Raw genomic sequence first — 16,172 nt, forward strand, 5'->3', positions numbered from 1 at the left:
CAATGGAGCAGGGCTAGGGAAAAAAGATGGCAACCCCATGTTGTTAAATCCATACTGGGGCAGCTCGGACTGTAGCAGCTCTGCTTTTCTTGCCAGGTGCCAGAATGCAACAAAGGCAGCCCCCAGACTCTGTGTGAATACTATGGCCCCTCTAGGCTAGGTGTTTCATGTTTGTTTTATTTATGGAGATACAAGGTATATAAGCAAGCTATGTGTAAGGTTTTGTTTTAAAATCCCGGCAAATATAACTCAGAATGGAGATGAATAAACTTATCAATATTCCCTTCTGATTTAGTTGTATCAGATGTGGTCCATTATGATGAGGGTTAGGACTCTCTGAATGCTAGGCACATGCACAGAGCCCTCCCAAACTGCCACAATCATAGTCAGTATATTTGTTTTTGTGTTCAGGACCTAAGCAAAGTTGCAACTTTGCAACCCAGAATATTGAAAGTGTAATTTGAAATACCTCACAGATAAGGCAGCAGCAACTTTAATGATTCCATAGGCATATCTACATAGTAGACTTAAGCTGGTGTACCTTAAGGTTTGCCACAGAACACTGAATAAACAAATCTGGTAAGGAGTAGGGCCCACTCACCTGGGGGACAACAGTGATGCAAAGGGGCAGAACCCATGTAGCCAGCAATAGAACTGAGAAATCAAAGGGCCATTCCGCACCGGGATCCATGTAGCAAATTGTTTGCTGAACGAAAAATCGCCATTTTAAACAGTGGAATTCGTCGTTATGCGACGTGGAATCCAGTAGTGGAATTACTACAAAGTAGTCTTTGTAGTGGAATCCAGTTGCGTTTCTATCGTTTCCCACAGGGTTCCGGTCTCTGCAAAAATCGCTAGCCAGGAAGCGCTATTGCTAAGCTGTGTCCTGCCCCTGACCGTCAAGCAGCCAATGGGCGGCCGTTATCATGCTCCCAAACAGCCCCTTTCCTTTTAAGGAAGTTTAAAAAAAAAAACACCCGTTGCAACGAATATGCATTGATTCGTTGCAACGGAGAGACCCATCCAGCTAGCAGGTGGTGTTTGAGCTGCCGATTCATCGTTGCCATGCTCCCCCCGAGTGAAAAAAAAAATCCCCCCCCCTCACGGGCGCGATTTTCGGCCAAAAACAGTGTGAAAATAAAGTGAAAATAAAGTGAAAATAAACCAGCAGGCTTGTGCTTGTTGACTTTAAACAGAGGGGCTGCAGCCAGGGAAGCCTCGCTGGGTAAACGAAGGCTTGCTGGTGCGTTGATCTCCGCTCGCTCGGAGAAAAAAAAATGGTGATCGCTTCGCCAGAAGATCAGAGGAGAGAGCCAGGGGAAGGGACTTTGCAGAAACCGCAACAATGGTAACGCACAGAACTTTCCTGCTAGTGTTGCAGATTGGTTGCAGGAGTGTAGCGCTTTCCGGAGGATGAATCCACTTTTTGGGATTTCCCTGAAAGCGCTACAACGAAGCGCTTTTTGCAGATCGGTTTCAGGAGTGTTGCAGATTGTCAACGACATTGTGCATAATGGCAAAACTGTAGCGATTTCAGTTAGTAACCATTGTGCTATTTTGGACGAATGCGGAAACCCCCAAAGAGTAAACCGCTGAGGACATATCAGTAGATAAAGGACACAAAAAGACATAACTACAGTATTTAGAAAAGCTGTTTTTGAGGTACCCATGGCAAAACAGGGTTCCTAGGATGGGGGGGGGGAGCATGGTAGATGAGCTGCTATAAAACCAATATAAATCTGTAGCATAAATAGATTCCTTGTAGACTGTACTACTGTGGTTGCGAACCTCTGGATAGGGCCTGGAGAGCTCCCAATATTACAATATCTCCAGACCACAAAAATCAGTTTCCCTGGAGAAAATGGCTGCTTTGGAATGCAGCATTATACTCTGCTGTGGTCCCTCCCAAGGTTCCACTCCCAAAGGCCCAGGAATGTCCAGACTCAGAGCTGGTAAACCTAGCTTACCCACATTTATACATCGTACTTGGTTGCAGATATCAGCCCTCAAGTGTTTATTCTGGGAGGGATTTTCTGCCCAATCTGTTTATTTGAATTGGGGCAGGGATTACAATATTATATTAAAAACCTATTCATGCCTCCCCCCCTATATTTAAATAACAAGAGTTACACAATAAGTAACCATTAACAATTAACAATTATGAAAACCCTATCTTGTAGATAAAGTGCTTATTTAAAGCTAAATTCCCAAGTGCCTCAGAATATCAGTGCTTCCATAGGAACGCTCTGATTAGGAGATCTCTTCCAATATTATAAAAACAGCTTCCAAGAGATTTTATAGTGAATATATTATGCCCTACATTTTATTTTCTTTGTTCAGTGAATGATTTCTTATGTCTGTGAATGGCATGGCTGTGCACATTTGCTTTGTTTTTACTTAGCTCTGAAGTGCATAGCATTCTTTGGGGTGCCATAAAATAATAATCTAGTTACTTGCAAATGTGCCATTCATTGCTTGTAGCTCAGTTATTGCTGTGTTCTTAATGACAGCAGAGATGGGCAACTAATTTGTTATCATTCAGTGGCTTATGAGCCTGCTCCAGAACACACATTACTTTGATTCACAAGCTGGACATGAGTCTTCTCTGTGGCAGCAATTTTTCTGAATTCTGGACCATTTAGATTTGACAGTGATAAATGACAATACAAAACATAGATGTATAGATGAAGTCAGGGTGCCCCCTGCCCGAAACATGTTACCTTTGCCATTTGGAGATGCATCTTGAGGTTTATACAGTTTTGGGCAGGAAGTGTCCTTGTATCTGCCCTATCTATTTTTTGGGCATGTTTTAAGAACTGGAGCTAAACCTGGAGCATTTCCATACAATTACAGCCCCATAAATATATTTGAGCTGCTGCTTCATGTTCCCGCATGACTTCTCAATGACCATGGTACAATGTCTAGTTTGCACATAACCGATAAATGGGCAGGGGGTGTTGAGATCTTATTACAGAGGAATAACCACACAACTGCTTACCATTTTCAGTTGTCTTTGTATTCCTGTTAAGGAGAACCACAGTAGGGAGACCAGACAACCCTTGTTGAATTTCCTAAAGGTTCCTAAAATGATTGCTACAAGGGAGGAAGGGATGTATGCCACAAACAATATCCAGTATGTGCCAGACAGCGGTTACAATAACACTGAGGAGGGATTACATTTTTCCCAGTACAAAATATTAAGTTCAACCAATGGAATAAGCCCATAACAGATAAACTATCTTGTGGGAAGATGTGCAGAAAGCACACAGCAAGCTGGGGAAACAATTGTTTTCCCTAAAATTTCTTCTTCTTGTACAGTAAGGCATCCTGCCTTGAGAAATCTGAGCATTATTTCATTGTTTCCAGCATCCCTCCCCATGACAGTGGTCCACTTCCCTTTGCACCAGGCAGGGTGAACTAATATTGATTGGAAGTAGAGGGGGACTCAAAGAGCAACAGATCCCTTTTCTATCTTACAAAGAGCCATCTTAAGCAGGGTGGAGTCTGCACAGAGCTTTTATTTCAATCCCAGATTGATTCAGTCCCTGCCATCTCTACTGAATGCAATTTCCATTTTGATTTTGTCCAATTTAAAATTTCCTTCTGCAACAAGCATGATTGATCCAGAGTGACCCTACCTTTATCCTGCAATATCTTAGAGTGCTTTCAACCCTCAATATTTGAAGAATCGGATTGAGAAAGCATGAGGAACTCCAGCTGCTTTGAATTTGCTGAAGAGGTCCATGGTAGAGAAGCCCTGATTGGCCAGGGCTGACTCTGTGGTAAAGAACCCCTGATTGGCCAAGGCTGTAAGATTTTTTAAAAGGGGAAGCCCTAATTTTCTCTCAGCAGAAGCTGCAGAAGCCCTAACTTTTGTCGGTAGAGATTTGCCTAGTGGTTTTCTTTCCCCCTCCTCTGCTGTCTCCAATCATCTCCCCCTGCCCCTCATTCAAGAAAAAAAAAGAAAGAAGCACCTGCTGTGCTTGGCTCCCCCCTCCCCTTCCGAGCCTCCCTAACCACATGCAGAACACTTTTCTGTTTCAATGGGGGGGGAGACCTGAGTTCAAATCGATCTGGATTCAGCAGGATCCACAACAGAATAAACAAAGTAAGTGCTGATTCAGCCCAGGCCTGCTCAGAATTAAGTCCCCTTTTATTCATCCAGATTTACTCCCAGGAAATATTTTTAACCACAGCCTCTGATTTCAGCATGTAAGACAGTTTGATTCTGAAAGCCTGGATGGTCATGGACTTTATAATGCAGGGCTTCATATCATGAGGACAGATAGTAGCTGGCTGGTAACCTTCCCTTGCATAATGGCATGTGAACACAGCTGTTGGCTGTGCTCCCCAGGTTGTGCCCAGACCTGCCCCTGAAATATTGTAACTATGGGAACAGTATGAATTGCATGGGCTAATGAAGCAGTAAGTCTTGATCTTTAAGGATAAAGGAAATCCTTATGAGTCCAGTGTCAAGAGAACAGAGTATGAAGCACTGCTGCAGAGATAGGACAGAGGTATTTGAGCACTGGAGCAAGCATCCCTGTCTCCTTCCTTAGCCAGTATCTTAAGGAATGGGTCAAATAACAATATAAAAATATTGTATTAAATGCTTGGACACATGTAGATGCTTTGCTGTTTAAACTTAGAAAGCCAGTTCCGTTTTAACAAGACAAAGTTCGCAATCCTAAGACTAAGCCCCCTGGATAAGATAAGCCCCCTGTGAGAGTAAGCCCCCTGGATAACATGGGACTTGCTTCTGAGTACATCTGGTTATGCTTGCTCCAAAATCTCTTGCATTGTCTTGCCACAATGCTGTGACTTCAGGTTGATCAAGTCTTTGGGAGAAGAAACGTCGTTGATCTACGGAATGATGCAGACATCTGAGACAGTAAATTGGTAAACTATTCCTCTACAGGCTGTAGCTAGGAGGGGGGGTCTCAATTGGGGGCTTCTCCTGTCCACACTAGCACAAGAGATAGGAAAGCTGTGTATATCTGTGCCTTCACATGTTAGTTGATGACATGCACAATACTTGTTACCTGAGGAGGCTCTGAAAAATGACCACAAACCTGACAGCCAGTATGGCATAAAGGTGAACATCAGACTTAAACTAAGCAAGTTCAAATCCTCCCTCTGGCATGAATCTCACTTTCTCTCATTCTAACATATTTAGTAACCACTGTGTGCGGTTGTTACATAGATAAAAGGGAAGAAGGAAAAGTCACATGCATCACTCAGAGTTCTCAAATAAACAGCCTGAAGAAAGAGAGTCCAGAATTAAGCCACATTTATGTTGTATCCTTTGTATCATTCATTTATCATGCATTAATGGGGGGCACAGCCAATAGCAAAGATGAAATGGTGGTTGGTGTAAGGACAGGAGGAGCACTGGTTGCAATGTGATGCCAATCTCATATGTCTGCTTTTCCAGCATATTTATTATTAATTTATTCCCTGAAAGGAGATGTGTTCCTTTGCTTTTCTTTGATATCACCTCTTTCTCATTAATATTTGGTACCATTCCCTCTCTACCATTTATCTTCCCCATGGCCTGGCCAACTTTTGGGCTGCTCTGCTTTCTTCTGTCCCCCTCACCTGCCCCAGCAGTCTTCTTACAATGTGTGTGTGTAATATATGGAGTACAAGGCAAAATTATGACAAGCAAACAAGAAAAATTGATGAGGGCTAGTTTTGGAAATGAAAACATTTCTTTGCTACACATTTACATCAATAGTATGACTGTGAATACTTTCATCATATGTAATAAATGGAGTCATGCAATATGAGCATGAAAGTATATGTTGTGGGAGCCATGAAGTGTGTGAAATACTTTGTGGGTATGAGTTTAAGAGTTTTTCTAGAGAACTCTGAGAGCTGGAGTTCTGTAAAGGTAAGAGGCTAAGGATTTCCAACAACATCCTTTGCATCTCACCAGACTACGCTTGACAGGGTTCTTTCTGGGAAGCCCTAGCAGTTAAAGTGATATAAAACCAATATATGTGGAAGTGGAGATCTGTTCTCGGTGCAGTATGAAGCTGCCAAATAGATCATCAGCCCAAGAGCTTGTTCTTAGCTGATACTAAACATCATGACGTGACCCAGTGTACACAATGGGACCAAGGACAATTTTGTTTGCTTTTCCTCTGCTTTCATTTGTTTTCAGTATATGAACATCTGTAGAGAATGTTATGTGCTATGGAACCCTGGACAGTGCCATGGGGGGGGGACGTACCCTTAGATTGCCCCTCAAGATCATTTCCCACTCTAATGTTCTCTGCCTGCAGATCATCTTTGAGGGGGTCTGTGGCACAGGCTTCGAGGGAGATATTGCCATTGATGATGTCACCCTTAAAAGGGGGGAATGTCCAAGGAAGCCAATTGTCCCAAATAAAGGTGAGTGCTTGGTGTACGTAGCACCCCTAATCTGAGGAAAAAGTTGGACAAACCCTTAGTGACAGGCTCAGAGTGTATGTTCTGAGTGTGCATCTTTACTGGTTAAAATCAAACTAGATGAGATTGCAGGAGATCTGTCACTGAATCTCCTTTTTAATGTTCAAAGTAGATGCAGAGGAGAATATAAGTTTTGGGGAAGTGTTTGAACCTTTCTCACTGTGATGTTTCCCTGATCTAAATCCCCTTGAAACCTCATCAAATTATTTGCCTAGGAAACATGTATGGCGCAAACAGTAGCTATGTGTGTGAACTACACAGGGGAAGAGACATTGCCTTTTCAATCCAGTCCACACTACTACTACAACATAGTGCCTATGTCCTTTAAAACAGTGGTCCCCAACCTTTTTTAGGCTGGGGACCGGCAGGGCAACTGCCCCGCCCGCGCATCGTGTATGTGCGGCCGCACCAGCGCATCGCGCATGCGCGGCCACGGCTGCAAACGGGCCATGCGCGGCCGAAATTGCGCATGTGTGGCATGTCACCCTGATTCCCTCTCCCCCACTCCCGCAGTAAGAAGCTTCCCGGGCCACAAGCTTGCGGCCTGGGAAGTTTTTTACTGCGGGGGGGGGCGGGGAGAGGGAACCGCAGCCCGGCGCCATGGCCTTCATGGCAGGTTGGGGACCACTGCTTTAAAAAAACGGAAGAACAAATCACAGATCACCTGCTATCTACTCTAAGGCATATCTTAGATTACAGTAGTTTGTGAAGATGATGGCAGAGAAGGGGGGTGGGGGTCTTGCAATCCCCAGGTTATAACCAGATGTAACAGTTGCTCTAAACCTTTGCCACATTAATCAACTAAAGTCATTTTTATTTCGAATTTTCATCTGCTGTGAAGCAGGAAAGTAATAATTACAGAAGTAGTTACAGGACACATACAAACAGGGGTCAAGAGGCCTCTTCTAAAATTGTGGAGAAATATTTTCCTTTCTTTGTATACATTTGTAATACATATATGAAATCAACCCTGTGCAGAAAAAAAAATCACACAAACACCCATACAAGAAAGAAAGAAAGCTAGTTTTTCATTAATATTTTATCAAGATATAGAATGAAACAGATATACATCACTGCTTGGTATTTAAGTGATAATTTATGCATTCTGAAATGCTGCCCTTTGGCTGTATGGTATATTTTTGGCATCCCAATGTGCCTAATAATTAGCAATTTAAAAATTACAATTAGAGAACCGTTTGAAATTATTTACACATAAAAACACCTGATACGTTAAAACTAATATAATTTATGCAACAACCATTGCAGTGGGAGCAGCCCCACTGGTGGTGGAGGGCCTCCCAGGGGGGAAAAGTGTCACTTCAAGGAGGAGAGAGGAGAGAGGCTACAGCCCTGATCCATGGGGAGGAAGGCACCATGTGGGCCCCTGGAAGCATGGAGCTTGTAGCACGTGCTACTTGGATAAAGTGGCCCTGGCCATGATTGATCCTGTACTTTTGATCCATCCATTTCCTGACAATCTAGAATGCAAAATACACAAGAATTCAATATCTAATCCTTCTCTCTTTCTTTTCCCTACAGCGGTTGCCCTTCCAGGGAACAGTGCCCTCACACTACACAACTCTTCCCTCTATGGGCTGCTACCATCCTTCCTTTATGTGCTGCTCAGATGATAGCAAGTGATGGCTTCTGTCTTCTAACCAAGACATTCCTCCTCCTTTCCTCTTTGGTCACCTCTGTTCCTCTTCCTCTCCCTCCTCACTGGCACACCAAAGTGTCCATATGTTACCAAAGACTAACAAGCATGACCACGCAAAGGGGATCCAGCTCAGAGCCTGAAGGATTCCTGGAGGAAGTCATAAAGTGTGAGAACAAACAATCAAACAAAAAAGGATTAAAAACAAAAAAAAAGTACGAGAGACAGAGAAAGTGGGAGGAAGCAATGGAAAGAAGAGATACAAATGCTGGATTGAAAGGCAAAGATGAGAATGGGAAAAGAGATTTAAAGGATGGATGAAATGGGAAAAAAGCCACGTTTCCTTGGGAACAGTGGATGGGACTTCCTCAGGGAAGTGGAAACTTTGTTTTAAACAAAAACAATATATTAAAGCACAAATTTCTACCAGAACTGTTACCTTCTTTACTGCGGAGCCACGGTTTAGGAGACCTTCTAGCACAGAGCTTCCCTTCTGGAAGTCTGTGCTGTTACTTTCCCTGGCTGTCTCTGGCTACAACCTATCTGCTGCAGCACCACCTCTCCCTTCCAAAATAGCATCCACTCGTCTCCATTGGGGGGCCACCCCTTCCCCACGTGCTGGTGACCATAGAACCTTGCCCCCCACCGCTGCATGTGCTTCAGAGTATCCATATACATTTTCAAGAATATCATATGTTTACTAGTCCATGTGCAATTTGCTTTGGTCCATCTCTCCTGCCTCTTTGTCACCAACTTCAGCTCAAGGAACAAAGCAGATGAACAGACATGGTGTGAAGATGGATAGAAAAATCTGGGGCAGATATTAGCTGCTGGATCAGCTGTTGACACCCCCGCTACCCCAAGTATTTTTATTTGTTTTTGCACTCTCAACCTGCATGCAGCTTTCTACCTTTGCTGTTAGTTCTTTTCACCACCATGAAGGCAAGCCAGCACAGGGCCTGAAAAAGGATGCTTTGGGGTTGAGGAACAAGGCAAGATGAATGGTAACATTGAGTCAGTCAGTGTCAAAGCATGAGCTACAAAAGCCTTGAGGCAAAGATCTTCTATCAGTGTTTGTTTTGTTTTCTCTCCCTTTCTATAACTCTACCCAGGTAGACAGGATGAGTTGTTATTTAATCAGGGAAGGAACTGTATGCTACCTTTTATCTCCTCCTCCTATGCTTTGGCCAACTTATCCCTCATGACATCTGAAATTGAAATTGCTCCCTGCTAACTGTGGCATTTACCTTGGCACATTATTAATAATCTGGTGTGGATGACTTGGTATTTGGTTTAGTACTGAAGGATGAGATAGCTGTATGTCAGTTGCACTATTATAAGGTAAGAGAAAAAGGGAACCCTCCAGCAAGGATTGGGGAAAAGAGACTTCATGATGTCAAAAAGGAATGTGTTCACATGGAAAATGAGTGCTGATAAAGCCATACCACCACTATAAGAGAATAATAGAGATCTCAGGAAAGTCAGTTTGTTGTTTTCATCTTGATCTGGACATTACTGAGCTTGGAGCACTAGGTTTAGCTGTCCATTAGTAATGCCCTCTATTGTTCTAGAAGGTAACAACAAGGCAAAGCTTTAGATAATCTGCTGTGCATATATCTTGTTTCCCCCCCCCCAATGTGTGAAGTAGTGCATTTCAGTATGAGTGTGTGCATTATCCCAATGCATATGTTACTTTTAGCTTGTGTATTTTAGGAGCAACGTGGGGTTATTTTAGGTGCAGAGACCCAGCATATATCCTCTTTGCCTTCTCCAAAATATCTGGACCTTTCACAAAAATATGCCAATTATACATAAGAATTGAGACGGTTAAAAAAATATAGGAAATGCTAAGAGACTTGTCTTCGCAATGACTGAAAGATGAAAATGTGTGCTAAATGATTAGGCAAGCATCTAGATTAATCAGTTTGGAAGGAGGCAACATTTTATAGTGGTTGTGTAACCTGATTCTTTTGATGATTCTCATTGTGATAGATATGCAGGTTCTACTGCTAACAGTGGGCTCCTTGCAGCTGAAAGTATAATGACTGTTATAAGCATAACAGAAGGTGTATATGGGAATAAGGCAGTATTTGTGTGGGTTTCTTTGGGTTTTCTTGTGGCGCAGGGTAGTAAGGCAGCCAACATGCTGTCTGAAGCTCTGTCCATGAGGTTGGGAGTTTAATCCCAGCAGCTGGCTCAAGGTTGACTCAGCCTTCCATCCTTCCGCGGTCGGTAAAATGAGTACCCAGCTTGCTGGGAGGTAAATGGTAATGACTGGGGAAGGCACTGGCAAACCACCCCGTATTGAGTCTGCCATGAAAAGGGTCAGACATGACTCGGTGCTTGCACAGGGGATACCTTTACCTTTACCCTTTCCCTTGCATAGAAGACTTCTGGCAGAGGAGAATTGCTTTTTTAAACCCAGATCATGGATCAGCATAGGGCTCACATATTATTTAATTGTGACATATATGTATTTTTCTCTCAGAAGAAAGAGATGAAGTCTTCATTCTCACAGAAGTAGAATTGCCCATTACCAATCCTTTATCAGTCTAGAAGCAGTACTGACAAAGAACCCTAGCCAGCCATAGCTTATTTTAAAAAGGATATTGGACTGTGAGGACAGGTGAAAGAAAAAGGATCTGATTAGACGTTTTAACTCTCTATCCCTCCCAGCTATTGGTGATTTATTTTTCCCTTCTAAAAAAAGAGTGGTTTCTGTGTGCCACTTCTGGTTCTAGAACCTACGTAAGTCTTAGTAGTAGGCAATAAGGAGCCCTTCTTGAGCCAAGCACTTGGGGATTATACTCTCCAAGCTACAATCGAAGACTAAAGGAGGATCCGTGCAACTGGGAGCCATACCATAGCCGCTGGAAAGCTAATCCCATGTGGTTATCATGAATAGCCACTGCTTATATTGTCCAGTCCAAGTGGCTAGCCATGTTGGTCTGAAGTAGCAGAACAAAGCTTGCAAGAACAAAGGTGCAAGCAGAACAAAGGTGTAAGCCTTCATGTGCACAGCACACAAAAACTAAAGGTGCCATTGGACCCAATCATAGTCCAATCCAGTGTAACTACACACCCATTCCCCCAGATTCCCATGCCTCTGCATTCTTCTGCCTTCATTATCTAGAATATTAGCCCTATCAATCTGGCAAGACTGCTTTGGTCTGAGGAATGAATACAGTCTGTGTAACGGGTTGTGCTTTCTGTATGTGAGCCTCAAGAATTGCACTGCAGGGACAAGAGGACTTTCTGGGTTTGACCCCAGTCCAAAACAAGAGATTTGGCATTCAAAAAGGAGAAAAGCAATTTTGGATTTCGGTTCCTATCCTGGATCAGCTATACATACTGGTATTGAAACAAGTTTAAATCCTCTGGAGTCAGCATGCTAAGTGTCTGTGGGTTTTTTTTTAGTCTTGAAAAACTAGGGGGTAGAGTAATGGGTCATGGTGATTTGGAGAGTTTCATTGCAAATGGATATTGCTCATATTTGTAAGAACAGGAAGGAAAGAGTGGCAATGTGGAGATAGAAGAGAAACCAAATGCAGATTGTGGTAGGACTGTTCTACATCAGCCTCATGTTTTACAATTTGTTATCCATCTATGTGAGAATGGACAAGGGCCAGTGAATTACCCATCTATGTGTAGGGCTGACATCTGATTATTTCATGTAGAGAGAGGAAATATTCACCTATCATTGGTTCAGATATCTTCCAGTCAGGTAGCAGTCATTAGTCATTTTAGGAATCTCAGGGAGCTCCATTTACCTATCTTCTTCTTGGCTTTATTCTTCTTGTTCTTCTTTGTGGCTTAGAAACAGCAGATGCCCTTTTCCTTTGGGAGAGTTCCTATGCAAGTGCCTTGGCTTGTCAAAATCATGATGACTAAAACAAAAGATTTCATGTAATTGTTTGGATTGCTAAAATGAGGAGAGAAATAAGATGGTAAACTACAGGAATGCCTTGGTTATGCAGGACTGGGCAGAGCCATGCATAAACCTTAAGCCTGGGATTGAAATAGTTCATACTGGGAGCACAAAAATCCTTGCAAGGCTGGGCTGCATTAGTGCTTGAATGTTTAGACCTCTACGTAAATGTCAGTTACTTTCTGAGAAGGGATATTAGTCACTTAGGGATCAACAGCTACTTATAAACTAATGGCTGTCAGGTGTTGTGCTGTTATTCCAAGTACACATAAAATTTGTTCTGATCTATCGGAGTGGTACTTCTCATGAGTTCAAGAAGCTTAGAATCTGATTCCCTAGCTGCATGAGCTTTCAGAAACAGGACTCTGTTCTGCTGCCTTAAAGGAGTCCTTCCACATCAACTGAATGCAAAATCTTCCTGCCACCCCAGAGGTGACAGCATCTCAGCTGTGTGAGGAAGTCGACTGTAAATAGCTGTATAATCCTTCACAGAAGTTACCCCAGATGTGGGAGATGCCATTATTTCCAGTTGGATGCTTGTTGAAAGAGACACAAGTAAGGCTATGAGTAATATAATGAAGTATTCAGATCATGTATGTGTTTCTGAGGGCTGGGGAAATATACACGTACCTATATGTACAAATATTCAATACAGAAAAGTATTAAATGGTATTTTTTAAAGGATTAGACAAATTCAGAGACAGATTTAGCAAAGGTTACAGCCATGATGGATAAATCCAGCCTCCATGTTCACAGTCAATATTAGTCTGATTTCCAAATGCTGAGGGCGATCATCACCATCTTATACTAACGGCAAGCATCCAAGGGCTGATCAGTTCTGGAGATAGAACACTGGGCTAGATGGAGCCTTGGCCTGAGGCCAAAGACGCTATTCTGCTCTTCTTAGACGGTGTCTCTGAGGTGGCTTTTCTTTCAAACTCTGTGTATTCATTGCATACTTGGGGGGCGGGGGGCGGTCCTGATTACTTTAACTTTCCATGTTTCTGTAGTTCAAGTAGTCCTGTTTGTTAGGGCTTGGATTGCAGCCAGAAGGAGAAGAATGTGTCTCTTACACTGAAGAAGAATTGGCCTCAGAAAGAATGATCAAAGAGCAGACATTTTATTGCGTGATGTAGTCCCTGGAGAAAGGTCATTGTGAATTGATGTAGAAAGCATTGAATCATACATGGAGAATAATCATTTTAGAGCATTAAAATCCTTGTACATCAACAGCCAAGAAGGGACACATTAAAACGTACAGATTGCAGATGTTTTTTTTTTTTTATCACTGGCAGTATTTGTGCAAAACAACAATCCTCTACATCTACAGAAGTCATTTCTGGGGTGCAACTGGGAGTAAATGTGGACTAACTCTTCATGGGCTCAGTTAGGTAAATTTCATGAAAGGATTGAAGGATTGTGTGGGGGTTTCATGCGGCCTTATTATTTATTAGTTATTGTGACTAAGCATGCAATGGAATAAATTAAACTTAATCTTCAGCCATGCTGCAAGACTGCACATGTTATAAAAGTGTTGCTGCCAAGTTGGAAATCTTACCCATATAGTTCAGTGCCTAAGAGAAGTAAGTCCTCCATACCCAGTGTAGGTCTTCTTCTTCTGGAGGGACCAGGAGGCATTCAGGCTGTTGAGACATCTAGATTCTCTTAACCCATCACAATTGCTAATGACTGGGAAAAGGAAAAAGGTTAGAACATCCACATATACTCCTGGCGCAGCCCTTTGCCTAAAGTCAGGCCTCCTTCTCTCCTAAAACCAAGCAGCAGCTGGATGCTTCTCCTCTTGGCAGCCTCGTTCACAGAGTGCCTTATTAGATTCACAGAGCATGACGCAGCCACTCGCGAGCATCCCAACAGCAGGACTGGCATTCTCCATACAGGAGCTGCCAATCTTTGAAGTGCCGTCTTCGCATTCCAATGTTTTTCATTTGCCCTGTTTGGCCTTGGATGATGTTTAATAAACGAGTGAGACATTTACAGAGAAAGATCTCCCATAGTGCTTTGGAAAATTGCATTTTAACGAGGACCAATTTATGCTCCACAGTAATAAACGGCAGTCTGGAGACTGTGGTTATCACAGGAAGCTCACAACAATCTTAGCCTGCTTGGCAGCCTAGGAAGGAAGAAAGGACATTGGAGGCCTTATGTTTGTCCTAATAGTACTGGGTAAGACAGACAGACAGTGGCCTGTCAGTGTGACTTCAGTGGGGAGTGGCCTGGTCCTCATGGGAGAGTAAGTGGTTAGCATCTTCTACACACATCTTAGTTCACGCAGGTCTGGGTTTATACTTGCAGCAGAATAGGATTGGAATAAGGTGATAAGGGTCATGAGATAGTAGGATAGATGGTACCACTCTAGGCTGCAAGTGGGAGCAGGGCATTCGCCCTTTCAGAGTTCTGCCGCTGCTGCTTTAAAAATAGCTCCCTGCTGGTAGAAATTAGCACAATTGGAAGCACACATTGGGCAAAACCATATTTTCTGCCTTGCTTGTTTGTTTACTGGCAGGAGATTTTTACTTGGAGGAACATGATGGCATCTCCCACATACCGTCTGAAGTGATATCGTATTTCCAAATTGCTAGGAATGTGTCCATTCAAAACTCTACAAGACCAGAAGCAAAATTTGGAATGTCTCCAAATGAAAACACAATGGCGAGCAATTGGTGTTAAATGCTTGGACGGAGACTGCTTTTCCCCCAGATTCCTTGACAAGCATCCCAACCTCAGTTGTCAAGTAAGACACAAACAGATGGAGTCACTGGATACTTCAGAGCATCTAGAGCTTCCAAAGCCCCACATATCCGAAAGGTCTGTCCCCTCCAACTGTGTAGTCCTTGCTCCATTCAAATATTTGACCTGGTATAAAGTTCTTGCTGTTGCTGCGTACATGTTCAATTGCATTGCCCCCATGGAATTGTCCGACAGGCATGACTGAAGTTGTGGTGAATGCAGCGGCTGTGGTTTTGTGAGTATTTGCTGATGGTAAGGTATTGTTTTGTAATTTACGTGCCCATTTGGAATATTTTCAATGTGCCATAGCAATTAAGAAGAATTTAATTAAGTGGAAAAGGCAACATTAAAAAAAACACTTTTATGCATATCCCCCACAAAACACACCACTCAGAAAGCCTGGTCTGCTGGACGCTGACCATGCATGTGCAGAACATCATTAAACACACTGAGCCGGGTAGAGCTTCTGGGTGAAATGACACTCATTAGTAATACAACCAAGCATTACAAGCTGGGCAAATTCACATAGCGAACCAGGTAATTACAAACTTCAGTGCCATTGCTAATTATAACCACAAAAGGATTCGGAGCTTAGATCCCAACTAGAGAAGTTCTCCCTTTCACTCTGCATCCTTTATAGTGTTGGTTTTCAGTATGAGATAGAGAACAAAGAAGCTGACAATCTGAGTGTGTTGGTAAAAGCAAAAGAATCTGATTTCAGAGCTGTGAACCCTTTCTGAATGAGCCCATCCAAAGCTTAGGCTTAGCTCAGTTCCATGGGTGTGCTGCCATGTTTGGAGGCATCCTGCCATCCTGCCTATGGTTTTGATTTCCTGAATGAGAGACAAAAGAAGGACTAGCCTCTCCCCCATGAAAAAGTTGGGTGCTCATAGTTCGAAGTAAAAGGTGTGCTAAGTGTGCTTCAAAAAGCTACTGGGTCAGTGCAGGGTACTGGGAAGGAGAGCCAAGAAGTTGGCAGGGGCCAGTCCCAGGTGATCGTGGGAGCAGGATAGAGAAAGAGCGAGAAAATGGTTTATCCCAGGGTATTAAAGAGAGAAAGAGAAGTATTTATCCCAGGGTGTTAAAATGCCAAAAACAGGAACAAAGATGCATATTAATTTGCCAATTATCAACCCAAGTTATGTGGAGAATGTTCTTGTTGATGAGCCCCACAATAGAGGTTGCTCCAATACACCAATATAGGATGGGGGAGACTTGTCTTGGCAGTAGCATGTGTGAAAAGGATCTAGGAGTCTTAGTAGACCGTACATTGAACATGAGTCAGCAATGTGACTCAGTGGCTAAAAAGGTAAATGGGATTTTGGGCTGTATCAAACGGAGTATCGTGTCCAGATCACGGGAGGTGATGGTACTGCTGTACTCTGCTCT

At 43.0% G+C, this 16,172-nt stretch overlaps 1 protein-coding gene across 3 annotated transcripts in view; it reads left to right on the forward strand.

Moving 5' to 3' along the window:
• Positions 1–16,172, forward strand: part of MDGA1 (MAM domain containing glycosylphosphatidylinositol anchor 1) — a 465,137-nt gene that overhangs the window by 370,588 nt on the left and 78,377 nt on the right. Inside the window, exons 15-16 of one of the 3 annotated variants that reach the window (XR_013231840.1) lie at positions 6,288–6,396; positions 7,993–8,052. The exons of 1 other annotated variant lie outside the window; for it this stretch is intronic. Coding sequence is in view for 1 of the 2 variants with exons in the window: in XM_077342142.1 (XP_077198257.1) it covers positions 6,288–6,396; positions 7,993–8,084 (201 nt within the window). In the remaining variant the exon portion in view is untranslated. Of the gene's footprint in view, positions 1–6,287; positions 6,397–7,992; positions 9,234–16,172 lie in introns of those variants that run through there. One more of the 3 variants, XM_077342142.1, reaches the window with a different exon arrangement.

This window comes from Paroedura picta, chromosome 1 (genome assembly GCF_049243985.1).
Source record: "Paroedura picta isolate Pp20150507F chromosome 1, Ppicta_v3.0, whole genome shotgun sequence".
Taxonomy (NCBI): Eukaryota; Metazoa; Chordata; class Lepidosauria; order Squamata; family Gekkonidae; genus Paroedura; species Paroedura picta.